A 25,701-nucleotide genomic window follows, 5' to 3' on the forward strand; every position below is an offset into this window, starting at 1 on the left:
GGAAATCCTCCGCAGTGTGTGAATCCCTAGCCTACGTTTGGCAAACAAAGTCAGAAAGTTTCCGGCAGCGTCAGAGCTCGGGATACAGTAGCTCAGGAGTTGTTATCACATAGATAGCTCGAAGCCTCAAGAGATATGAAGGGTTTACTCTCGAGGAATGATTTACATTACTGCCATCCGTAGATCAATCTTCCTGAATCACAGATACAGTGCGTTGATAGGGTCAACGAACGTTGAGAGTAAGTTACAGAGTTCAGAGATGATTGACAGTGATATTCATAAAGTCCTGTTCCAGTTGTCAGGTGATGGGCCCCACCCCCCTAAAACCTATCAAGTCAAGCAAGTCTATCCTGTATCAACTTGACAGCGATGTGAGGTAACTGAGGGTGTGTTGGGTTGGAAGATATTATTGTTCCGCGGCCAGCGACAGTGGTGCTGCTGGGTAGGAATAAACAAACAAAACTCCCTCAAAATGGCCGACGCAAGTTCGCCGATCAGATACTGATTATGAGGAGACCAGACTGAGACCTCCACAGCTTGTTTCCCAGGACCACTGTGTCGGTGCCATGCACTTTCTGTAACAATAGTAGTGACAGCGACAGGAAGGTATTACGTATGTGGGTACTAAACGTTCATATATGGTCTTGCCTACCTTGATGTTCTACATGACTTTCTATTGGAGTATTGTGTGTAGGGTAGATAGACTGCATAGACTCACACTGGAAAAGCTCAGCGAGTTCCGTGGGCACCTACGCAGCTGAAACAATCTTCTCATGTCATCTCATGATCATGATGGGTTACGTGTCGGGACGCGGGTCCGAGTCTGTGACGGAATTGATATAGACTATCTACCTACCAATCCTGTTGCAAACAAGACATGCGCCTTAGATGGAATGACAAGACTTCAGCTCCATATGGATACACGATTCTCTATTCTGTAACAAAGAATGAGAAGAAGGTTGGAAAGGGAACTTGAAACATTAGTCATCTTCCTATGAGATTGACAGTGACATTCTCCAAGGGATGGTTGGCCAATTAGAGAGTCGTATTGGGATCCGCTGATTGTGTCTCTGCCAGATGCGCTTCCAGTATCTACTAGGTAGTACTCATTTTCGAGACGATTGAAAATGGGATAATTCTAATATATTAATTAATAGTAATGATAATAATATTGTTAATGCGCGGCTCTGTTGACTCAATCATATTAATTAATCAAGTACGTAGAGAATCCTCATTTCTCAACGGGGTTGGCTCTAATACAGGTACGTAGCAGGAGAAAATGCTTAGCTCGTTGGTCACGCTTCCAATATCTAATTAAGCCGATCAGATTGACTCAATCTTCTTCTCAAAACGGTGCGGGAAGTAAGTCGAAAGATCAGCTCAAAAATGGGGGGAAAAAAAAGAAAAAAGAAAAAAGGCCTGTTGCGATGCGCTGTTCAAATTCCACCCCCGAAATCAAGATGCCTTAGCAACCTCAACAAGTACAACGGCCCAGTCTAATGAGACAACATGCCTGATGGAGTATCACCCCCCTTTCTTGACCCTCATGGTCCGATATTTATATGGAGGATTAAACTCCCTTTCGCAAGCATAATTTGATTCCCATCATCAGATCGATTTAGAGCTCGTCCTTCATTCCTATCAGGACTTTTGAAAAAGCCATCGCATCACCATTATTGTTGCGTTATACCATCATTACAAGTACTCATTGTTCAATACCAAATCCGTCCTCTGGTACTCCGTACCAGTAAGAGAAGCGCCTGTAATATTGAAGGAACAATCAGTATCACCTCAGCGAATACCCGCAGGCCTCCGAGGACAAAGAAGAGAGGAAAAGGCAACCGAAGATACGCCATCGCGACGCGTTACATTTATCAGTACAAGAATAAGGCCTGGAGAGGCTACCTACCTAGGTAGGTACCTAGGGAACTGGTACACTTGTCCGTACGTGTATCAACGGCTGTGACGATACTGCAAAACCAAGCTGTACGTCAACTCAAGGACCCACTCGAGCTTTCTTTCAATCAATTGAAACATCCATCGGTTTCTTCGAATTCGATTCGAGCCTTCCAAAATCCTTCTTCCATTTCCAATTCCAATAATCCCAGCCCTGCCCCGTGCGGCCCTAAAACTATCATCTTCCTTCCCGTCATTTATTATTACATTATTATTTTTCGGGAGGGGGGAAAAAAAAGGGTATCCAAAGAGAGAAGAAATTCGAACAATTCTTCAGATTTCTTTTTTTTCTACTCCCTTTTCCAACCTCTACCATTCAATCCTACAAGTATCCTTGTACCGCCATCTATAACCTCCCAAGTACTCGATTTTACCTGGACGAAGGATAACGCTGGCACATTCTCCTTCCGTCGCATGATCCATCGTCGTTTCTGACTCACTTAGAGATTTGTCGGTCTACTTCCCTGGACGGTGTTATTGCAGGTCACTCTTCTTCGTACCACGTAACCGTGCAGGAAAAACCGGCATAGCTTTGACGTCGAGCAAAACTGCACTATTACCTCCCACGACGTTCCTCTACTCGGTCCAATCTCCGATTGCTCATCATCAAGTCCCTCTTCCCTTTTGGACCGCCTGCATCCACCTGTGTTGGCAGGCAATCCTGCATTCGCATTGCAATCGGTCCCGATCCTCGTCGCCGATTCCCCATTCCGTTACCCGCGCCGCCTTGCCTTTTTGTCAGGAGTGACGCCAACCGACGCCTAGTTCGATTTCCTGGCTCTTGTTCCCAATTATTGTCGCGAAAAGAGCGCTGCCTGGTTCTGCGGAGGGGGCTCTGCTGACAACCAAGCACATGCGCAGTTGCATACGTTGTGACTCGCATCCCTTCATTTAGAGGAAAGAAGAAGAGAGCGAAAAAGAAATTGTCTTTGAATTTCGCTCGCCTTGTCCCTCATTCTCGAACTGGAACACTACAGCGGCCGTCTATATTCCAGTCAGTGAGACAGCCCGTCTCCGCAATCCCCTCGCACTTTTCTTGCAGAGGATATAGAGCTTTCCCCGCGTACTGGAAGATCGGCGCTCTGAGGAGGGGTAAAATATCATAGTCGACCGGGGAGATAAGAGAATTATAAAAATTATAATAATAACAGGAGACAATAAGAACCAGGGCGAAGTTCAGCCCTCCAAACCGAGGCCGACGCGAAGACGAGCGAGCACGCAGCCAAGTCTCCAGTCAAAGGCGCAATTGCACGATTCAGCGATTCGTTACTGCGAATTGCGCACCTGTCAGATTTCAGACGCAGCCTTATCGTTACACAACAAAGCCAGTACCTGTCTCAATTGCTATCAAGGACCTGAGTCGACCTCTCTGCCCCTTTTCATTCTCTCTGTTTTCATCTCTCGCGAGCGCTCTCAGGCAGGGCTCTCCGCATTGCATCAAAGGCCGGCCAAGATGCAGATATCAAAATCGGAGCATTCCCGCTAAGGACGTGGCTTGTGCATTTCTCACTCAGACACGTTCCCTTTTAGGGCTCGTATTGCATCCTAGCTATAGGCTGCTCGCCGAAGCCAACTGATCCCTTGGTAACTGCCTTGAACTTCATTCGTTCTCTGCAGAGTCCAGGTGACTCAGGCACAGACGCGGTTCACCACAACTCTTCTATATCTCACGTTGTACAGCTTAGCGGTCTATTCGGTAGTCGCAATGGCTTATGCTACTACTTCGTCGCCTGCGGCTCTGAATGGCGATGCTCAACCCAGTTTAAATATCACCACTTCTCTTACCAAACCTCCAAAATTACATCATGTCATCACGTCTTTTCCGCCCGCGACTCACTCCTCCTCAGCACCCTCTTTTATGTCTCCGCTCACAAATACTCCCTCATCTCTTTTTCCAACCTCCAACCATTCGAACGCTTCTAGCCCTTCAGGCACACCCTTACAAATCGCTACCGACGCCCTTCGGGGCCGTTTATCTTCTTTTCCTCCGATCTCTCTTTCGTCTTTCGAGCTAGGAGAGTCCATGATGGCTGTCCCAGGTCATCCCGGGGCCTTGAATGGGGACTCTGTCGGCCCCAATCCGAACAAAGGCGCTGGTCTGATGCGCAGAATATCTAGAGGCGCAGCCAGCAAGCTCACACGAAGGAGACAATCTACTTCTCACAGTGACAAACGAGATCGCAGCTCCGGTCCGGTCATCATGCGGCGACGCAGCGACAGTAAAACCGCAGTTCAGACCGGGCGTGAGTGTGCTCTTGATTCTAGCAATGAGGAAGATAGCAACGACGCGGTGGATTCTCTAGGTATCTGGTGTGGCTCAGAAGCATCCAGTCTCCCGAACGATGCCAACATGATGGCCTCGCGCAACGCGGGTGCCGTTGCGCCCAAAGTTGATTCGGCGATTCAGCGCGGGACGGTGTTGACGAAAGTGACTAAGAAGCGCAAGAAGCAGGTGCGCTTCTTCCTCGACCTTGATGCAGGCAAGGTGTACTGGGATCTGTCAAACCCGGCGAAACGGTTTTACATTGACGATATCAAGGAGATCCGCGTCGGAGCGGATGCACGCAACTATCGCGAGGAACACCAAGTTCCTCAGGATGTCGAAGGCCGCTGGTTCACCATCGTCATTGCTGACCCTGAAAGGTCCAAGGGTCGGTCGGTCAAGACTTTACACCTCATCGCTCCCAATGACCATATCCTTGATCTTTGGACAACAACTCTGGAGAACATCTCTCAGTATCGAATCAATCTCATGGCTGGCTTGGCTGGGTCCGGTCAGAGTGAGGCTGTCTTAAAAGCACACTGGCAACGTGAAATGTCAAGGCTGTTCCCTCAGGGCTTGCGACCCGGCGAAGAAGAGAGTCTTGACTTCGGTGCAGTTGAAACTGTTTGTCGAAGCTTGCATATCAATTGTTCAAAGAACATGCTTCGGGCCCAGTTCTCCAGGGCTGATCTTGGCAACAATGGTCGACTCAACTTCTCAGAATTTCAAGACTTTGTCGCTCGTTTGAAAGAAAGGAAAGATGTCAAGGACCTGTTTAAAACATGGGCCGCGAATGTCCAGGAGGGTCTCACCGTCGATGAATTTCTGGCATTTCTCCGCGACGCACAGCAAGAAGATGTTGATAACGACCGAGCCTATTGGGTTTCAGTCTTTGACAAATATGTTCGAAAATCCAAGCCGCGAGCCTCAAGTCTCCCAGAAGTCGTGGAACGTCAGGCTTTCCGAATGAGCCTGGAAGCCTTCTCTGCCTTTCTCTCCTCCAACTGGAACGGGATATACGCCTCTCGCCCTCCTCAATCGCGATTTGACCGACCGCTCAATGAGTATTTCATTTCCAGCTCCCATAACACGTACCTGTTGGGTCGTCAAGTCGCCGGCGCATCCAGCACGGAGGCGTATATCAGCGCTCTGTCACAGGGTTGCCGCTGTGTGGAGATTGACTGCTGGGATGGTGCAGATGGCCGCCCGATCGTTTCGCACGGACGGACGATGACGACCAGTGTTCTCTTTGCCGACTGCATTACTGTTATCAATCGATATGCATTTATCACCTGCGACTTTCCCTTGATCCTCTCGCTCGAGGTTCATTGCAATCCCGAACAGCAGCTGGCAATGGTCAAGATCATGAAAGATACTTTCAAGGAACGACTCGTCCTAGAGCCGCTCTTGACTAATAGCTTTGTTCTTCCATCACCAGATGAGCTGAAGGGCCGGATTCTCGTCAAAGTCAAAACGTGTGACGAGAACCTCGAGGAAATGAGGCAAGATACCTCAACTTCTTTTGTGAGCACTGGTCGGAAGCGCAGCGCGAGTTCCCCATGGATGCGCCCGACCGTGCCTGAGGGTCCCATGATCACAAACTTTCCTCCTCTCTCCAGTCCTTCGACCATTAGCCAGGAGGGTGTAGGACCGTTCATTTCACAGGATAGACGATCTTTCACCACCACAAGTATGAGCAGTGCGACAGAAGACAGCGATGGCGCGTTGGTGTCAGTCAAGAGAGAAAGAAGGCGACGTCAGAAGAGCAAGATTACGAAGCCTCTGTCAGACCTTGGGGTTTACACCCGTGGATACAAATGGCATAGTTTCACGTCTCCCGAGAGTCAACGGTTCAACCATGTTTACTCCTTCGCGGAGCGGGCTTTTGAGAGCATCTGCCGTGATGCGGAGAGTAAGGCGATCCTTGAAAGACATAATCAAAAATACCTTACGCGAGTCTATCCGTCTGGATTTCGCTTGCGTTCGTCCAATTTCGATCCGCTCAAGTTTTGGCGACGTGGCGTGCAAATGGCAGCCTTGAATTGGCAGACGTACGATATCGGGATGCAGCTCAACCAGGCCATGTTTGCGGCTGGAACTGATCGCACTGGCTACGTCCTCAAGCCCGAATCACTTCGTCTCCCAAGCCCTTATGAGCAAGTGAGCAAGGCTTCCACCGAACGGAAATTGGTCCGATTCTCAGTGGAGGTCATTTCCGCTCAACAACTTCCTCGACCACGCAGCATGGGACCTGACGATAATATCAACCCTTATGTGGAGATTGAGATGTTCAGCGCAGACGATCGCGGCCAGAGTTTTGTCGTCGGGGAAGGAGGCATGAATGCTTCCGCGCGAAATGGCATGTCAGGCATTGGCTATCCCCATCGTCGGCGCACGAAGATCGAGCAGAGCAACGGATACAGCCCAACTTTCGATGATCGTTTCAAGCTGTCGCTGGAGACCAAGTATCCAGATCTGGTGTTTGTTCGTTGGACTGTTTGGAGCTCACTGGATGGGCGCAGTGCTGGGAACAACAACAGTGTCCAATTGGCCACATTCACTGCCAAACTCAGCAGTCTGTCTCAGGGTTACCGCTACCTGCCACTGTACGATCTCGGCGGTGATCAGTATCTGTTCTCGACTCTATTCTGCAAAATCACCAAGGAGGAGCCAGTGCCGGTTCAACGACTAGCCGCTGAGGAACTTCGAGCCGAGCGTTTGGGAATTCTTCGTCAGATTGGTCAAACAGTGTTCAAGCGTGGTTCATCCACCGAAAGATCTGAGAAGGGTAGCGAGACGCCTGCAAGCCCAGACGACAAGGACACCTCTCCGGCGTTGACGCCTACTGTTTCGACGACATCCACATCATCTCTGTTTCCTTGACACAATCATACCAACCCTGCTATACGCGCAGGTCGTGCTCTACCATGTTTACTCCTTACCTTCTATCCTCCGGCCCGTCCTCTCAAAATCATCATCATCACCACCTCCTCATATCTGGATGACCATTACTCCTGTGCAAATATTGGAGCGGCGTTCTTCTGATTGAGATTTCATCTGTTCTTTGCGTTGCTCTGTTTGATTTTCCAGGTGCTTTGCTTGAGGGAGCCATGGCGCATAGCGATCGTTCATCACCACCGGATGGCTTGAGGGAATTATGATCATATACCTGCTTGCTTCGTTTCTCACGCATTACATCCGGGACGGTGCCTAGCTTGTTCGCGGATTACCGCGCGTTCGGGACTCCTGTTGTTTGATGTCGCTATATTTATTCTGTTTATTTGCGCTACTGGATTATACTGACACTGTTATACCCGTCTGGCGATACCCATTGCGTTTCTTTTTCCATTTTTTTCCAGTTGTGTGCATTGCTGTTGATTGTTTCAGCAGATTTGCTCATGCCTTGAAAGCTCCCTTCGAGCGTCGATTCCGATCCAGGGCTCTTGCTTTCAAGACGGCATTACTTGTGGTTTCATTTGTATCGCGTGGAATGGTAGCATTTGAGGAGTTGCCAGCGAAATGATTGTTGCTTGTCCTAAATTGTCGGAGGATACATATATGAGGCGTTGTTTGCGAAGCCGGGGTCCCTCTGTGTCATTCTCACGCTCGCAGGCGAGGAATCGTCCTCCAGTCCGCCATCCACATTTCCAAGGGCTCTTGACGATACCCTGATGGCGAGACATCTCTGTCTTTTAGTTCTTCCACTTGTCTTACTATGAAGATGCGGCTGGGACGCTCCTTTTTTCCAAGCTATGGGCAGCCATTGCAATTTTTCGAATTTGGTAAATTGAAGTAAATCAATGAAAGAGTTCCTCTCACGACAACTACATCTCTTGACTCTTTCCATCCCTATCCACCCATGTAAGATAGAATATGGAGAGGTGCGTTCATTAAGCGTTCGGATAACTTGCCTTAAGTCCATCGGCCGACCTGCTCTCACCGCCTTCGGATCTCAAGACAACGTATATGGGGCCAGCGTATACTTGTCATCCTCTACAATATTAATATTATTTCAATCCATTGATCTCTTGACATCTCTCAATATGGACCCATTCTCGGCAGAAGGTGGTGAGTACTAACCGCTTCACTCCCCAACATCACCTCGCAGTCTGTGAAAGGTACCTCAATTGACTCCTATCCCCGCAGAGCTCATCAACATCCACAGTGCCTTCCACCAAGGCCAATACCAGAATGTGATCGACTTCAACACCTCGGCCCTTTCACCGGAAAACCACCTCCCCGCCCGCGTCCTGCAACTCCGCGCCCGGATTGCCCTAGGCCAGACCGACGAGGTCCTGTCCGCCGTCGACGGCGAAGAGGAGAATCCCGATCTCGCTGCGGTGAAGGCGCTGGCGCAACTCGCGGCGGGCGATGCGGAGTCGGCGCTCCAGCTGACGCAGGAGCTGGCGGAGAACTATCCCGAGAATGCCTCGGTGCAGGTTCTGGGGGGAACGGTGCTGCAGGCCCAGGGGCGGAGCGAGGAGGCGTTGGCGGTTTTGACAAAGCATCAGGGGAATCTGGAGGCGTGAGTTCGATCCTTCCTTGAGTCTCTCTCCCGTTTTGGGGATTGGGTTGGAGTTGGGGTGCAACAGGGCAATGGGCTGATGGTGGTGTGAGGGTAGTGTTGCCTTGATCGTTCAGATCCATCTCCAGCAGAACCGGGTCGATCTTGCGCTGAAGGAGGTGCAGGCTGCTAAGCGCTGGGCGCAGGATTCTCTGCTTGTTAATCTGGCTGAGTCGTGGGTGGGAATGAGAATCGTATGTTCTTTCCCCTTTTGTTTTTTTTTTTTTTTTTTCCCCGGAGATTGAGGCTGGGGTGTGGCTAATGCACCATCTGGTCTTTTAGGGGGGCGAGAAATACCAGTCTGCCTTTTACGTTTACGAAGAACTTGCCTCTGCGCCTGGTACATCCGCACCTTTGTCTATTGTCGGACAGGCCGTCGCGGAGATTCATCTGGGACGGTTGCCCGAGGCCGAGGCTGCGCTGTCTGCTGCGCTGGAGAAATACCCCGATGAGGCGGAGTTGATTGCTAATGCCATTGTGCTGAATGTATTGGCTGGGAAGCCTACCGAGGAATTGGAGAGGTATGTTTTCCTTTGGATTTCGATGAAGACTGAGGTCAGGCTAACGGACGTTTGTCGTTGCAGTCGTCTTCAACAAGTGCAGCCGTCGCATGCATTACTTGCCGATATCCAGGAGAAGAGTGAGCTGTTTGATACTGCTGCGTCCAAGTACGCTCCGAGAGTGGCTTCTTAGATTTCCGGAGTACTCTCGGTAACCTCTGTTTCTTTCCTTTCTATTTCAGTGTGTATTGGGTTCTCTTTGATGAATTGGTATGACGGCTAAGCTATTGTGTTACCCAGCGATGCCCTTTCTGTTGCTGCTGCCTTTGGTTGCTCAAATAAGAATCACATAGATAGTGTTTCTGTTGACGGTTGCTCATGTGCGACTAGAAAAACTTTAATGTCTCGGAGGAACAAGATCATAAACAATCGCCATTATTACGAGCATCTGAACATGATATCATAATGAGTGTATACAAAGCCAGCCTTAATATATAAGCCGAGGGTGGTAGCACCACCCATGGATATACACATCACCTCCACACAAACGCTTACAACCGAGCCCCGAGCCACCTCTTCAACTCCTTCCCCTGCTGACTCTCTGTACTCTTCAACAAGGCACTATAAACCGCATCGACGTGCGTCTCACCATACCCAACCACGTAGGTGGTATTCGGCACAACCGACTAGACACATATCAGCATACAATACGCAAAAAAAGAATCCAAGTACAGCGAAGAATACCTTGAACCTCTCCACAAAGTCATCAATCGCCGAGAAGAGGATCTCATCCTGACCCGCAAGGACCAGGACCTGGTCGGTCTTTGCACCCCGCCACCACTCCACAGGCGCAAGCGCCGGCTCGCTCCAGCCATCGCTTTTCCGGCCGCCCAGATACGCACTCGACCACATCTTCAGCGCGTCTCCGGGAATCACGTCCCTGTGCCTGTTCGCGTCGACCGAGGCCCCATCTCTGCGGAAGCTTACCCACGGCGCGAACCCGAATACGCCTGCGAGGTTGGTCGAGAGCTCGACGGGCTCGATTTCGGGGTGTGGGTGGGAGAGGTGCAGCAGCACTGAGAAGGCGAGGTTCCCGCCTGCGGAGTCGCCGCCGACGATGACGTTGGCTGGGGAGCGGTTTGTCTCCGTGAGGATGTGGCGGAGGGCTTCGACGGACTGGCGCAGTTGGGCGGGGTAGGCGGCGTACGGGGTGAGGGTGTACGCGAGGAAGAAGAGGGCGACGTCGTGGCCGTTTGCGTTGAGGTCGGCGATGAGGCGCGAGAAGAGGTCGAAGTGGGCGGGTGTGCCGGCGAGGGCGAATCCGCCGCCTGGTTGCTGTCAGTCATACTATACCCTAATACGCTGGGATGAACAGAAAGCAGTGGCGACTAACCGTGATAATAGATGACCACGTTCTTTGCGTTGGGGTCCCCGATCCAGTGGCCCCGGGCGCCGTGCTTGAGCGTCACAGTCTGTGCCTGCAGACCCTGTCTGGTCATGGACTGCTCATATGCTTTGCCCGTTGAGAGGGCCATTGACCTGGTTCCGAACGTCAGCGATCGTATTCACGGGCCGAGTGGTGGATGTTGATACACGTACTGCATTTGCCGCGTCGAGAACCTCATCACCATCTTCCTCACGATCGCATGGCCGACATGGACACCGTATTGCTTTGCGCCGGTGCTCCCTCGAAAGATGCCAGTGACTGCGCTGTAGAGCGCGGTCGCCAGGACGGAGAGGTAGCCGGGAATGAGGTCGGCTTTCTCCAGCAGTGTGAGATGGACATTATCCGGGTGTTCCGCCATCTTGAATGGTCGATGACTATCTCACAGACAACCTGGACGGCACAGAAGAAAGATGGATGCTGCTTGACAGCCTGATACTAAAGGCCGGGGCGCTGGGATATCCCAAGGCTTGAATAAGGGCTCTTCCCCGCATTCCATGGTTCATCCCCGCAGTTTCGGGCGATCGGTCATAAGATAATTTGCAGTGGTCCATCGGTTCAAAGCTTCAGAGACTCTCTGGACGAGCCTGGACTCTGGTGGCGCGACTTGATCATGATATTGGTAGATTCCTAACCTCGGCTATTCCACATACTGGGTCGGCAGCAGCTGTTTTCGGAGTCTGCTACATACATCACCCAACGAGAAGTCTAGAACCAAAATATTGACCAGAGTCGCTGAAATGGAAGGAAGGCAAGCTTCGTTGAAAGAAATAGATGGAAAGTCATTCGAGTTATGCCTTTAAGCTTCAATTGCCAGCCCCCGAGCTGCAACCGACATCTAGTTTCCGTTCACCATGTCCTCCTTCCCGGTCAAGTCACAGAACGCTTTAAAAGTAGTAAAGGTATCTTCTCCTGTGCTCTCAATAATACATTCTGCATTGGCTCCAACAAAGAACACATGGCCCTCCTTGACCTCCTCAGTCTTGGGGCCGACTGTTATCTTACCCGCTCCGGCGGTGCAGATCACAATGCTTGGGCCCGTAATTCCATCGAACGTCGCCTTGGCACCTTGCCGCTTGAGATCTGTCTTGACCACACTGAACTCCTCGATTGGGGGATCGTACAGAATGCAGGAGGAGGCGCTAGAGTAAGCAGGGGCATTGAGAATCGCATAGGGATAGTCGGTAGGCTCAAGCTTCTGCTCAGCGATAGGCGCGTAGGAATATGTCAGCATGTCAACCAGCGTATCCACATCCTTGAACTTGGGTGTGAAGCCTGCCCGCACAACGTTGTCCGACGAGGCCATGCACTCGATGATGTCACCGGAGATGTACGCATGGATGTCATCAGCCTTGAGGAACATAGCCTCACCCGGTTCCAGCTTGACAAAGTTGAGGAAGAAGAACACGAAGGAGCCGATGTCGTTGGGGAACTGTCCATTGAGGCGCACCGTGATGGCGGCCAGTTCCGCGGGATTAGTGGGGTTGGTCTCCGGTGTGCTGGATGATGTCGCAAAGGTCTCCGGGGAGTTCTGGGCGGTCGCGACAAGTTCCTTTGTTGCGGCCTCAATACTTTCAGGAGAGGACCTCATCAGAGAGGTGAAGAGGGTGCGGAGAGCCTGCTTATTTTTCTCGGTCACCGCAGGATCGTCCGATTCCTCGGAGCCCTTGACTGTGTTCTCAAATTCGCTGGCGGCCTGCTCCCCTACCAATTGACGAAGAGGCGCGACCACTTTGAGAAAGTGGGTGATTTCAGCCAGAGGACGGAAGCCGCAAAGACCTTCAAAGGGGGTGATGGCGATGGTCATCTCGGGTTTGTGGTTGTCATCTGAGAGGAGTCAATATCAGTGGAATGCAATCTCGAATGACAGCAAAAAGCTGCGTAAAGGCGTCTACTGACCTGGATAATTGCGAGAATCCTTGGCATGAAGCTTTTCCGCCAGCTTCTTGTTCGGATGGGCCTGAATGCTGAGCGCCTTTCTGATCGACAGCACCTTGAACAGGAAGGGAAGCTTTCCGCCATATCGTTCGCTGACCTCTTGAGAGATCAATGCCTGGTTGTCCTGAACCATATCCAGTAAGGTGCGCTGAGTCTCGAGATCTTTCGAAGGGAGCGAGGGGTGTGTGCCCATCCACAACTACGTCATCGGGTCAGCTTTTCGATCGTCGTCGGTAGCCATGTCGAAGAAAGAAAGTACCTCAGCATAAGGCTTGTCTGACTGTATTGAGAAATCAGAAGCTGCTGTGGTTGCTGCATACTTGGCAGCAGCCGACTCATGGCCGACCTTGCCTATGAGGATATCTCAGTGTCTGCTTCGTAGTGTAGAACAACCATATGGATCCTACCCCAATCATAGCTATTGACACCTTCCCAAAGACATATTCGTTAGCTTTTCCGTACATCCTGGGATAATCGCAAATGACAATGACAAAAAACTTACCGCATTGGAGTCGAAGTAGTGGTACTGGAGGCATTCTTGCTGGTGAGGGGCAATTCAATTCTCGCAATCAGAGGCACAAGTAAACACAAGATGGATGCAGTGAATCTCGCGAGCACTACTCAACAAAGATCCACGACTAGCGCTGAAAAAACTTCTCTGTTATTCACTGAGCAGGAAACAGTCAATCTTTTAAAAAGCACTCTGCATCACTTTTTTGTAAGACTTTCTTCTTTCTCTCTGCCCCTCCAGAAGCTTGTAATTCCACCTATGCTACTGCTACTGCTACCTTACTGCCCTGGACACGGACCCAATCCCGATTTGGCTGACCGCATCCGTCATGGCACCCGCCAATCAGCGTCTTCCCCAGTTGGCCTCCTCCACTTCCTCTTCCTCTGCCAAACGCGATGTGATCGGATCCGCCAAGCAGTCCCCGGCCAACGCGCTTGACCAGAGTCAGAGCAGTACTACTATTAGCCGCCGCTCTGGGGGGTTTGTCGGGAATAGTGAACCTTCTGATCAGGGACACGGTCAATCTAACGGCTCTGAGCCGAAACTAAGCCAGCAGAATTCCACTGCTGAATCTCGGCCCTTAGAATCATCCTCCAACAGCACCCCCGCTGGCCGTCCGCATAACCAGAGACACGGTGCGGCTCGGGGAACACGAAGCGCACGCCAGAAGATCGTCTCCGCCTTTGAGTGGGAGGCGTTGAAGCTTGAACAGCGCAAGAAGTCAGGAATCGTTGCGTCTCCCGAGAGCAGTAAAGAGCCGTCGCTGGCTGTTGAGCTGCCCAAGGCCCCGTTCCACAAGATGTCGCGGAATCGGCCTAGAGGTCCTCCTGTGCCTAGAGACAATGGTCTTGCGGCTAATGAGGAGACCGATATGTGGAACAAGATTCTACAGGACCTACGCAAAGCCAAGGAGAAGAATGACAAGCAGAAAGTCGTGGCTGAGCAGATTGCTGCATTGAACGAACAGATTGGTAAAGACGGTGGAAGTAAGTTGCTTTCTTCGCCTCTTTGCACTTTCAATCCTATTCGGACTACAGTATTGTGGTCGTATGCTGTACCCCCTTCTCCATCGGTGTCTAGGACATAGTCAACTGTTTCGATTGACAGCCCGCTTCCGCGGCAACCATTGTGATACCGATTGTTTTGGCACTTTTATCTCAAGTGCGCACGGTTTTCAAGGACACTGTCACTGACTTTGGAACAGGACCCAGTCTTAGCGAGCATAACCAGCTGGACAGCCTATATCGTCAAATGTCCAAGCTCTGCGAGGAAGAGAGAGCTATCCTTCAAGACGAACCCAGTGACGTGATCAAGAACCTGGGGTTATTGACAGCGCTTCGTCAAGCATCCGAAGCGGAAGCTCCATTCAATCGCGCCGCTTCTCTGCTCAAGTCACGAAAGAAGAGAAACGATGTGGATGGATCAGCGACAGACTCGCCCGGTCCCTCGGGCCCCTCTGTATCGGACAAAATTGGCCGCATCAAAGGCGTCCAACGTAGTGCCAGTGCTTCCAGTCCCCAGACCCGTGACGGCCGCGAGATTCGTGACAGTGTCATGGTCAAAATTGAGGAGACGGCGGAAAGCATCAGAGGCACCATTGCGGAGCGCAACGGGCAACTGGTCATTGGTGCAGAAGTGGTTTTCAAACATAACAAGAACAAACAGGGCGTTGAAGGCGAGGGGATCCAGTGTATCATCAAGGGAATCTCCGGTGACGGTCCTAAGAAGAGGTATGTCATCGTCGCTCGCCCTCTGCGATCGCAAAGAAATTGACCTGTTTACGTCTAGATACGACGTCCAAGACCCCGAGCCAAATGAGAATGGCGAACAAGGCGCTGTCTACAAAACTACTGCTGCATCTTTGATTCCTATTCCCCAGGTCGGATCCACACTACCGGTTTTCCCTGTAGGGAAGCAAGTTCTAGCACGATACCCAGACACTACTACATTCTACCGTGCTGAAGTGATGGGTACGAAAAAGGACACCTACCGCCTCAAATTCGAGGGCGAAGAAGATGACAAGGAAATGGAGGTCGATCGACGATTCGTCCTAGACATTCCGGGAAAATGAATAAAGATGGGACTGTGAACTATGGATGACTCCGTTTTGATGATACCCTTGAGCTAAATTGTTGTTAAATTATGCCAAAGAGAGGCCGTTAAGGAGTCTGGGTTTGAGATCTGGTGTTGAGGCTGGGTTTATCTTTTCTTCCTTCTTGTGCTTTAATATCATCAGATTGACGATAATGAATATGATTTGCAGCTCTATCTAGTTGGTCGGGTCATTTTCATCTCGTAGAAGATGCTAGACTGAGGAGAGACTCCAAAGCACATGATATCCGCGGATCACGTCAGACCTGACAAATGACAGGATGGAAGAAGATGGCTGATGAGTCAGCGCATCTTCTCCCCCCGCTGACTGCAGCTGCGGATGTCCCGAGGAGCCGAAGATCGAATCCATGTCCAACAGTGACCGAAATATGATTGCAATCGTCTTCTTTTCCTTGCAGAGAATGTGCTGAAGTGATCAATCGTGCTTTTTCTTCATATATTATCATCTGTAATGCTCATTATTGGTTGAGATACCCTTCTCTATTTTGGCTTGTCGTTTCGCCCCCCAATCCGTCATCGCGATGTCGAATTTACCGTCCCATGCCTCTCCGTCTTTCGGGGCGCAATCGCCTGCCACGCCGCGACCCGTCGACGAGCTTTCTCTAGACTCGAACACTACATCAGCCCCTGCGTTTCACTCCAGATTAGATGAACTTCGAGATGAGACTGCCAGCCAGATCAGCAGCACCGACAGCGACCGCGGGGACATGACCCCCGCGGTTCCCGCATCATTACTCTCCCCCTCCTTCACTCCTCCAGCAACCCCCGGGGGCTCGATCAATACCGCACAGCTCCTCCAACAGGCCCAATTAGCCGGCGCACGGCAAGGGTCAACACATACGAAGCCCCCGAGGCTGCTCTCTCGCCTTCCCAATGTCGAGTGTATCGTCCGCGCTCGTATACCCACGACAACGGGCGCGGAGATGTTTCTCCACCTGTACCACAATGATTTGGACAACAAGGAGCATCTGGCGATTGTGTTTGGAAATACAATTCGAAGCAGAAGTCTGGACAAGGTCCGACCTGGCGAGACGGAGATGGATCGCATGATTCGCGGTGCGTATATCGGGAAACTCCGTCCGGGCCGTGTGAGCAGTTGGTATGACGAGGAGAAAGCCGGAGAAGCTGCCAGCCCGGAAGATGGCGGCGCTGTATCCAGTCCGCACACACCGCCTCAGAGCCACCCCAACGAAGCGCCTCTTGTGAGAATCCATTCGGAGTGCTACACTGGTGAGACGGCTTGGTCTGCACGCTGCGACTGTGGCGAGCAGCTCGACGAGGCGGCGAGACTCATGTCGCTGCCCATGGAGACATTGACCGAGGCTGCGTCGCAGCAGTCCATGACGGTGCCGTCAAATGCTGCTGGCGGCGTGATTGTATACCTGCGCCAGGAAGGACGGGGCATTGGTCTGGGTGAGAAGTTGAAAGCGTACAATCTCCAGGATCTTGGATCGGACACGGTGGAAGCAAATCTTCTGCTACGACACCCGGCGGATGCAAGAAGTTACGGTCTGGCTACGGCAATCCTGGTTGACCTCGGCCTAGGGGTAGATTCGAATCCACATGGCATCAGGCTACTTACAAACAACCCGGATAAGATTCGAGCGGTCGAGGGACCTAACCGAGAAGTGGTGGTGAAGGAACGGGTGCCGATGGTGCCATTGGCATGGAGGTCTGGTGGAAAGATGGGAATCAAGAGCTCAGAAGTCGAAGGGTATCTGAGAACAAAGGTATGTCGGCAATTGCTTCCAAATCAGCTGTGTTCCCGTCAGCGAGCAACTTCTCACTCTTCCAGATATCCAAAATGGGTCATTTGCTCCAATGATCCGTCGTTCTTTCGGTTGTAACCTTGGAGTACGCTTTTCTCTTCTTGGAATTGAGACAAGATAATAAGGTATGGCTTGTCAATAATGTCACGGCTCTGCAGCGCAAACACTCTGGTCGCATTTTTCGTTTCTGTCTTTTCTACCGTACATAAACTGGGGTGTTAGCGCACTTGTATATCATGTCCTCGGCATTGGCCATGCGTCCACAATTTGTCGAGATATATTCCGTATAAAATGAGACTCGATCCTCAAGAATCTAAACACTGCTCTAGCCTCTCTCTAGTCGTACTAGTTCTACTGCAGTGCATAACGAGTCATGCGGCAATTGTACCATGTCGGCGAGACGTCGGCGGATTGAGTCAATTGCGTAAGGTGGCGATTATTCTTGATGCCTAGATTTTACGGAGTAGAAGCCCCGGTCTATACTAGTGCCTCTACTGTAAGTCTAAAAGACAAGGGGGGATCGGCCTGGGCTGCGATCACCGTCGTGTTCCACGATATCCGACCGAATAGGAGTAGTGGTCAAGAATATAGTGGTTGATGAGACTAGAGTCACTAGACCCTGCAGACCCTGATCACCCTGCAATCAACGAGAATGGATCTCTAGACGACGATCGCAGAATCCCCAGTTGAGGAGAGCCCGAGACAGACAGACCCAAGGGTGACACGGCGATTGAAGGTTTGGGGCGGAACTCCACTTTGTTCCGAAAGTGTCGTCCTGGTCTTGGTCTCAGAAAGATGGTTCGAATCGCGAACAGCTGAAAATATGCAGCCCCCATGTAAACCAGCAGCAGCAGCAGCAACATCAGAGGCAGAAGAGGAGGACAATCCAGGCTGAGATTGGGAAAAAAAAATAAAAAATCAAATACCCCGCCCAATTCTATCTATCCGGATGTCGACTCATTCACATTTCCGCTGACATAGACTCGTCTCGTGGATATTATTATCCATCCATCCACTTGACAGTCTTCACTATCCAATATTTTCTTCTGTCGCCTTGAATGGCCGTTGGCGTTAGCTAGACGCGCGAGTGAGGGCCATGGCCACTCGCCTGCCTCCCTTGAATGATGGGGCGCCGTCGTCGGCCCTCGAGTCATCCTCATCCGTGAGCACCACTCCAGCTCCAGCAGCAGCATCGGCATCAGTATCACTATCAGCAACAGCACCAGTGCCATTCACCTCGACTTCCTCCTCAGCACTCCTCCCGACCCCGAATCAAGATCCCGACTGCGTCAAGCAGGAAGACTCCCCTACCCCATCCGGTTTCACCTCCGCCGACGCCGAGACACCCGTGGCAGACAACCACGGCGGACCTACGACAGCAGCAGGTCGGAAACGCAAGCTGAACAGTACCTCGTCGCGCGGCGTGGCCAATCTGACACCCGAGCAATTGGCGAAAAAGCGAGCGAACGATCGGCAGGCCCAGCGGGCGATCCGTGAGCGGACCAAATCGCATATCGAATCGCTTGAGCAGCGGGTGCGCGAGCTCTCGTCTCAGAAACCGTTCCTTGATCTCCAGGCGGCGCTGAAGCAGAATGAAGCCATTCAGGCCGAAAATCGGGAGTTGAAGCAGGGGTTTAAGGCGATTATGGATATCATACAGCCGCTGGTTGCGAAGCAAGAGTCCAGTGAGTTTTCTTTGGGCCTTTTTTTTTCTATGTAGAATGCTCGCCTGGACGGCCTCTGACAATGACCGCAGATCTCCCTCCCCCTCCTGCCCCGAACGCTGTGGCACCTCCTCCGCCTCTTCAACCTCTGAACCCTTCCTTCAATCCGCCGCATTACACCGAGACTCACCATTTCACCTCAACCAGCCAAAGATACGAGCCCTCATATACGGCTTCGACTCCTGGCGCAGAAACGCCGACGTCGACACACTCAGCGCCTACGATGAGTGCTCATCGACGGGATACCACCAACGGACTGGCCTCGTTCCGAATCGCGTTCGACTATCAGCGTCATAATCTCACCCATGGATTGGATTTCGGTACCGACGAGAGACTGGCTTTCAATTTCCTGCTCGATGCCTCTCAGCAGGTTCCTAGAGTGGAGGGTTTCCGTCGGTCAGCGGAGAGCTTCAGGCCGTCTCAAGTAGATACGCCTTCAGTCTACACACCTTCGGCTAGCGGTCCTGTGCCGGAGCAACCCTTGCCCGCATACATGACTCCGATCCGGAACATAGCCCCGACATGCACATTGGACGCCATCCTGCTGGATTTTCTTCACCACCGTCAGCGTGAAGCGGCACAGGGAGTTCCCACACAGAAGCTTGTGGGGCCCCCTTATCCGAGTGTCTCGTCGCTGCTGAATCCCGAAAAAAGTGTTTACTCGCATCCCCTGTCAAAGGTGTTTACCGATATTCTTCGCACATTCCCAGATATCTCGTCCCTCCCTGAGCAAGTAGCCGTCTTGTATCTCATGTTTCTCCTCATGCGGTGGCAGATCTACCCGACAGCAGAGAACTACGAGCGGCTGCCGGACTGGCTCACGCCTCGCCCCTCTCAACTTCTCACACCCCATCCGGCTTGGATTGACTACCTTCCATGGCCGCGGATGCGTGATCGGCTGGTCATTTCATATCAGGATTATCCGTTTGAGAATTGGTTCATCCCATTTACTCGGACGCTGTCCGTTAATTGGCCGTACGAGGCGACGGACTGCTTGCTGTCCACCAGTGATAATGAGGATCTCATCATGAATCCAGTCTTTGAGCGACATTTCAAAAATCTCAGCAATTGGTCGCTCGGGCCAGCTTTTGCCCAAGCGTATCCGCAGTTGGTCGAAACCACGAGAATCAAACCTTGATAAAGCTCTACCGTTATGTTCATAGTTTGGTTCAGCGTCGTTTACATTTTCTCTCACTCACTTTCTCCCAACAAACTCCTCGTCCGTCTCGTCCGCATGTTGCCTCCATTTCTTTTCGATGTACCTCTCTTTCTCTTCTTCTCTTGTTCCATACGCAAAAGGGCAGATGGGGTGCATAGTTGGTGATTTATCTGGCTGCCGACTTCGTGACTGGGCGCATTGCGAGCAGGGGAGCTACGGCTTTGATGTACATCTATTCCCAAATCTCTTTCGTTGGTCGCTCTGCAACGAAGATTTATTTCTTGTTCTATATGTTTCAAAATAGTGGTATATAGTATAACACGATCCCGACACGTCCACGAAGCATAAAACGCTGATAACTACTACATCTCTGTTCTACCGTCCTCCCTTTCTGCTCTTCTCATTCCAAAACTCCAGGCCCGCCTGCTGCCGCAACACTCCATACATGGAGCTGCTATCCAGGCATTCTCCCGCATACTCCCTCGCCGCCAACATGTTCTCCCGAGCAACCTGCAAACCAGGCAGGTGGACATTCTGCTCCTTGGCGATGGCAAGGGCATGATTGGCGTCCTTGATGGCCAACGAGACACCAAACCCGGGACGGGAGTCGAGGGATGGTGCGTAGGCACCGGTTGTCAGTCTATAGCAATCAGTATGGGCCACTGGAAAGAACCTATCATAGCCGGCTCCACAAACCTCTTCGAGTAACCACCCGCCACAGCACCGAATGCTTCGCCGATCAATTCCTCCATGGGCCCGGTGCCCAGGCCCGTCCGCTCGGCGAAGACCTGTGCCTCCCCGACGGCTTCCATCAGGTTCACCGTGACAATGTTCCTGTACTATTAGCCTGGGCCATCCGGCGCACTGCCCCGAGAAAGGCTCCTACCCAGCAATCTTCAACATCGACGCCTGGGTCGCATCCTCCCCGCAATCGATGATCTTCCGCCCCATGACATCCTGAATGAGCGGCTTGACGGCCTCCGCCGCGCTCCTCGGCCCACCGATCGCAAAGACAAGCTTCCCGTCCACAGCGATCGGGTTCCCGCCGAAGACAGGCGCAGCCAGGAAAGAAGCCTGGTGCTCCTTTAGCTTGGAGACCGTCAGCCCGACCGTCTGCGGGTGGACGGTCGAGCAGTCGACGAAGATCTTGTCCTTGAGCGAGTGGCCTGATTCGACGGCTGTGGTGATGAGATGGCTCAGGACGGTGTCGTTGGAGACCTGTCGGCCATTAATGTGCATTCCGCGTTTTCCTTTGCGTTGAGGGGCTGACCATGGTGAAGATGATCCCGCACTGGGCGACGAGATCCTGGAAATTCGGCGCGGGCCCGGCGCCTAGGCTTTTCAGTGTGTCGCCACGTGCCATTGTCCGGTTCGAATAAACCAGGTTCAGGGCTCGTTTTGTGGCTAGATGGCGTTGGAGGTTGGTGGCCATTGCCAGGCCCATGGAGCCGAGACCATACTGGGTTCAGGTTCTTAGTAGATTGTGGATTGGGTTGGGTTGGTCTGGTCTGGAGGAAGACTTACCCAGCCGATTCGACTCATCTTGATTTTGGTGAGTGAGAGAGGTTATTGCGCAGAGTTGAAGAAGGATGGGATGAGGGTATGTTTATTCTGGGGATCACCGGGCGGTCCCGATCTCGGGAGGGCATCGGCCGATAGACTGCTTCCAGACTGTAGCTGCTGGATCATGAGAATGCCTGCCAATTCTGAAATCCCTGGGAGATGTTCTGGAAGGCTGTCCTTGGTATGCATAAGTAGTTCACTGGCAGGACTATTCGGACTGTATCGTTGATAGTTATTCTGGTGTTTACATGGCGGAGTCTCTCAACACGGTTACCCGACAATGCACTCTCCATCACTCGACTTGAATTGAATACGCTCAATGGATAATCTTTCTGGCTGGTCATTCTCGAGTCAGAAATTCAATATTCAAGCGACATTTACGACTCCTCTAGCATGCGTACGGCTGGATGGAATGCGGCTCGGCGCGCTAATGACGACTATGGGGAAGCCCATCGACTCCATCCACCAGCAACTTAACGCAACTCCAGCCCAAACTCCCTCGCCGTCCCCTCATCTTCACAATCCATACACAACTTTCGTCCCCAACAGCAGATATCACTCCGGATTTTCTGTTGCTTTCTAACGGAGGAACTGACTGAACTAAAAGACCTTATTATTCGACCAACACCATGGCGGATATGCCCATTGGTGAGCATCATTCCCTCTTAAGGCAGCTTACCCCGTCCGCCAGCTAGCTAACCTACACACCTAGTCCTCGACGGAGGAACTGGTTTCCTCAAGGTCGGATATGCTGCGCAGGTATGTCGATCATTACGCACCGGATATCAATCATGCGCCATGCTCATCCGTCTTTCGTCTACAGAACTTCCCAGAGCACCAGTTCCCCTCGATAGTGGGGCGGCCCATACTGCGAACTGAGGAACAGGCCGGCGACATTGTGGTGAAGGATATCATGTGCGGAGATGAAGCGGCAGCCGCTAGATCGATGCTTCAGATCAGCTATCCTGTACGTTCTACCTCCCATGACTCTGTTGTTCCGTTGCGAACGGTCGCTCGCCCTCCCGGGCGGAGCTCCCGTCGCCATCTTTGCAGCAGGGTGTTGATTCGGGAACCATTGGTTGATTTCCGCGGGTAATATAGATGGAAAACGGTATCGTGAAGAAATGGGACGACATGCAGCACCTATGGAACTACACTTTCTACGAGAAGATGAAGATCGACCCCACAGGGCGCAAGATCCTTCTCACCGAACCCCCAATGAACCCCCTGAAGAACCGCGAAAAGATGTGCGAGGTCATGCTGGAAGGATACAACTTCGGAGGCGTATACGTTGCCATTCAAGCCGTGCTTGCTCTATACGCTCAGGGTGGGTGCAGCGGCCGAGCCCAACACCTCCGAACCATAACCATAACCCGACGGCTGATCTTTGTTCGTACCAGGTCTCAGCAGCGGTGTGGTCGTCGACTCCGGTGACGGTGTCACACATATCATTCCCGTCTACGAATCGACCGTCCTCAAGCACCATATCCGCCGACTGGACGTCGCCGGCCGCGACGTCACCCGCAACCTGATCGCTCTGCTCCTGCGCCGCGGCTACGCGCTCAACCGTACGGCCGATTTTGAAACAGTGCGCCAGATCAAGGAGAAGCTCTGCTACGTCTCGTACGACCTAGAGCTCGACAAGAAGCTTTCCGAGGACACCACGGTCCTCGTCGAATCATACACACTCCCCGACGGCCGGGTCATCCGGGTAGGCAGCGAGCGCTTCGAGGCCCCCGAGTGTCTCTTCCAACCGCACCTGGTGGACGTTGACCAGCCCGGTATGGCCGAACTGCTCTTCAACACCATCCAGGGCGCCGACGTCGACGTCCGCTCAAGCTTGTACAAGGCCATCGTCCTCAGTGGTGGAAGCAGCATGTACCCCGGTCTGCCGTCGCGGCTGGAGAAGGAACTCAAGCAATTGTGGCTTACGCGTGTACTCCACGGAGACCCCGAGCGACTCGGTGTACGTCCCTACCTTCCGTCCTTGGAGAATGACTCAAACTAAAGCTCGCTGCAGAAATTCAAAGTGCGCATCGAAGACCCCCCACGACGGAGACACATGGTCTTCCTGGGCGGTGCCGTGCTCGCCAATCTGGTAAGGATCAATGCCCTTCATGACCTTCACTTGACGACGTCTCTAACATATGCCAGATTGCCGACAAGGAGGACATGTGGGTCACCAAGCAAGAATGGGAGGAGCAAGGTGTCCGCGCCTTGGCCAAGCTCGGTACTAGCTAGTCGCCTTTGGTCTTCGTCAATAACAGTCCCATCCCACTTCCCCCCTGTCAAAGTCCCCATCAGACTCCTTCGTGTTGATATAGCCACTCTACATTACTCCTCTGAAAAAATCTTCCCTGGAAGACCAACCAAACTTGAGGTCATGTCATATAGGTTACCAGGACGTCCAGCTGCCCGTTCGATTCTTGTAGGTAGTTTAGAGTAAGCAAGCGAGTTGAGCACTAGGTATTTATCACTACATAGAATAAGGGCCAAAGCTCATCCATTGCACTATCCCTTCTGCTCATTGCAGTACGCATCCTCTATCCGAAATGGCATCTAAACAAGACCCTCTATGAAACCCGGAAACAGAAGTAAATATGTACAAGATCCCGATAGCAAACAGAGCGGTACATGCAAAAGAGATGTACTTCTACTAAAAACCCATGAACGGTATATTAGATAAAATGTCAACACAAGTCTCTAGTCATCGCACTCGGACTCCATTTCCTCGGCTTCAATGCTCTTCCTCTTTTCCTCGTTCATTTCGCGGTAGGTGCTCCAGCTCAGGAGGAAGAAGGCGACGATGATAAGGAGACCGCCGATGATCGATGCAGCGGAGAGGGGTTGCCCCGTGCGCAGCCAGTCGACGATGGCGACGAGGAAAATGGTGAGGAGGGCGGCTACAGAAGAGAGGACGGGGGACGTGAGGGAGATGAGGACTAGGAAGGATCCCGAGAATGCTGGGGATGGTCAGCATTGAGGAACAGGCTGATTGGACCTGTGAAAGAGACTTACTGGCGTTGGCAGCGACCGATATGAGAAGCATCCATGCGGCCTCGCCGGTAGGCAATCGGAACTCTTCCCAGCCCAGCATGTGGAGGATAGGCAAGGGAATCCAGAGGACCAGCAAGGTAAAGCATCCGATGAGACTGCCGAATGTGTTGGCGAAGATCATGCTCCGGCCGGCGCTTGTGCCCTCCGGGGGACAGGCGAATCGCTTGTACAACACCTCGTACAGGCCGTAGAGCACGCTTCCGACTCCGATTATAACGTTTCCCAGAAGTCTGTTCTCTGCTTCGTGCTTTCCTTTGCCCACTGTGCCGTCCGGAGTTGGTTTGCTTTCGCTGCGATCCCCGTACGCAACCACCAGAACTCCTACAATGGCAACGACAACCGAAAACACCTTATCAAACCGCAGCTTATCTTTCAATAGCGGAATGGAGAAAGCATACGCGAAGAAGGCGGAGCAGTTGTAGATTGCGGTGAGGTCACTGGCCGTCGTCAGATTGACTGCCACATACCATGATCCACCGGCAATGGTGAGAGCTACAGTCACAAAAGCCGTCGTCCTGAGCATGTAGGGAATCGGTGACCGGTGGGAATCGCGCGACGTGAGGTGTAGATCTCTCGACTCAACCATTTGTGCCGTGGTCCGTATTAAATAAACGTGACGTCGCCAGAATGCTTCCCAGGAAAGCTTCCTCTTCTGTATTCGCAGGATAAGGAGTTGGACCGGCCAGAGAAGAGACCATGACCCGTGGGTGAGATAGCTGCGAGAGAAATCGAAGTCAGACCAAGATCGACGCAATCCATAACCACTCAACTTACAGCATGCAATATGGTTTGTCCCAATGCAGCTCATGCTGTATATATACTGCCGTCTCAGTCTGAACCACAAAACTAGCCAAGCTCAACAGCAAAAATCCCGACGCTATCATGTACTTCCGCCGAGTCGCCAGCTCCGCAGAATACTCGGGAGTCCTGATCGTCGGCCGCCTGGAATGGTGCAGTATAGGCCTGCCTTCCGCATCACCGTGACCAAAATCGTTGTTCGACAATCGCCGACGTTCATCCTGTAGCAACGGCTGGTGAGAGTGGCCGTCTATCGGACGATGTACGGATGGACTGTTTGGCGACATCTCGTCATCTGATTCGTGGGATTCGAGGACCGGCTCGAGTTCCCTGCCTTCCTCCT

General features: G+C 52.1%; 9 protein-coding genes across 9 annotated transcripts; 5 read left to right on the top strand and 4 right to left on the bottom strand.

The window, feature by feature from the left end:
* Positions 1 to 3,661: 3,661 nt before the first annotated feature.
* Positions 3,662 to 7,102, top strand: CDV56_106806 (putative 1-phosphatidylinositol-4,5-bisphosphate phosphodiesterase Plc1; the record flags this gene model as incomplete). The annotated part of the gene is made up of 1 exon (XM_026760425.1): positions 3,662 to 7,102. One exon carries the CDS (start codon positions 3,662 to 3,664, stop codon positions 7,100 to 7,102), a length of 3,441 nt encoding a protein of 1,146 aa, XP_026615791.1.
* Positions 7,103 to 8,262: 1,160 nt separating this feature from the next.
* Positions 8,263 to 9,476, top strand: CDV56_107047 (putative Coatomer subunit epsilon; the record flags this gene model as incomplete). Its single annotated transcript, XM_026760666.1, has 5 exons — positions 8,263 to 8,287; positions 8,366 to 8,744; positions 8,842 to 8,977; positions 9,066 to 9,304; positions 9,368 to 9,476. The coding sequence occupies 5 exons, from the start codon at positions 8,263 to 8,265 to the stop codon at positions 9,474 to 9,476; spliced, it is 888 nt and encodes a 295-aa protein (XP_026615792.1).
* A 358-nt stretch (positions 9,477 to 9,834) lies between these two features.
* CDV56_107117 (putative 6-hexanolactone hydrolase) lies at positions 9,835 to 11,088 on the bottom strand (the record flags this gene model as incomplete). Its single annotated transcript, XM_026760736.1, has 4 exons — positions 9,835 to 9,969; positions 10,028 to 10,611; positions 10,677 to 10,822; positions 10,883 to 11,088. 4 exons carry the CDS (start codon positions 11,086 to 11,088, stop codon positions 9,835 to 9,837), a joined length of 1,071 nt encoding a protein of 356 aa, XP_026615793.1.
* A 477-nt stretch (positions 11,089 to 11,565) lies between these two features.
* Positions 11,566 to 13,201, bottom strand: pmi1 (mannose-6-phosphate isomerase pmi1; the record flags this gene model as incomplete). Its single annotated transcript, XM_026760824.1, has 5 exons — positions 11,566 to 12,554; positions 12,627 to 12,864; positions 12,925 to 13,016; positions 13,073 to 13,093; positions 13,168 to 13,201. 5 exons carry the CDS (start codon positions 13,199 to 13,201, stop codon positions 11,566 to 11,568), a joined length of 1,374 nt encoding a protein of 457 aa, XP_026615794.1.
* Positions 13,202 to 13,504: 303 nt separating this feature from the next.
* Positions 13,505 to 15,247, top strand: CDV56_107289 (SAGA-associated factor 29 family protein; the record flags this gene model as incomplete). Its single annotated transcript, XM_026760908.1, has 3 exons — positions 13,505 to 14,162; positions 14,381 to 14,906; positions 14,965 to 15,247. 3 exons carry the CDS (start codon positions 13,505 to 13,507, stop codon positions 15,245 to 15,247), a joined length of 1,467 nt encoding a protein of 488 aa, XP_026615795.1.
* Positions 15,248 to 15,809: 562 nt separating this feature from the next.
* On the top strand, positions 15,810 to 19,919 carry CDV56_107411 (uncharacterized protein; the record flags this gene model as incomplete). Its single annotated transcript, XM_026761030.1, has 3 exons — positions 15,810 to 17,018; positions 18,355 to 18,742; positions 18,814 to 19,919. 3 exons carry the CDS (start codon positions 15,810 to 15,812, stop codon positions 19,917 to 19,919), a joined length of 2,703 nt encoding a protein of 900 aa, XP_026615796.1.
* A 396-nt stretch (positions 19,920 to 20,315) lies between these two features.
* CDV56_107599 (NAD(P)-dependent oxidoreductase) lies at positions 20,316 to 21,482 on the bottom strand (the record flags this gene model as incomplete). Its single annotated transcript, XM_026761218.1, has 5 exons — positions 20,316 to 20,580; positions 20,637 to 20,774; positions 20,827 to 21,158; positions 21,211 to 21,399; positions 21,465 to 21,482. 5 exons carry the CDS (start codon positions 21,480 to 21,482, stop codon positions 20,316 to 20,318), a joined length of 942 nt encoding a protein of 313 aa, XP_026615797.1.
* Positions 21,483 to 22,132: 650 nt separating this feature from the next.
* On the top strand, positions 22,133 to 23,744 carry ARP2 (actin-related protein 2; the record flags this gene model as incomplete). The annotated part of the gene is made up of 7 exons (XM_026761298.1): positions 22,133 to 22,151; positions 22,216 to 22,262; positions 22,327 to 22,470; positions 22,605 to 22,830; positions 22,904 to 23,469; positions 23,524 to 23,601; positions 23,658 to 23,744. 7 exons carry the CDS (start codon positions 22,133 to 22,135, stop codon positions 23,742 to 23,744), a joined length of 1,167 nt encoding a protein of 388 aa, XP_026615798.1.
* A 462-nt stretch (positions 23,745 to 24,206) lies between these two features.
* Positions 24,207 to 25,645, bottom strand: CDV56_107753 (DMT family transporter; the record flags this gene model as incomplete). The annotated part of the gene is made up of 3 exons (XM_026761372.1): positions 24,207 to 24,466; positions 24,522 to 25,276; positions 25,335 to 25,645. The coding sequence occupies 3 exons, from the start codon at positions 25,643 to 25,645 to the stop codon at positions 24,207 to 24,209; spliced, it is 1,326 nt and encodes a 441-aa protein (XP_026615799.1).
* Positions 25,646 to 25,701: the final 56 nt, after the last annotated feature.

Source organism: Aspergillus thermomutatus (genome assembly GCF_002237265.1).
Source record: "Aspergillus thermomutatus strain HMR AF 39 chromosome Unknown NODE_57, whole genome shotgun sequence".
Lineage (NCBI taxonomy): Eukaryota > Fungi > Ascomycota > Eurotiomycetes > Eurotiales > Aspergillaceae > Aspergillus > Aspergillus thermomutatus.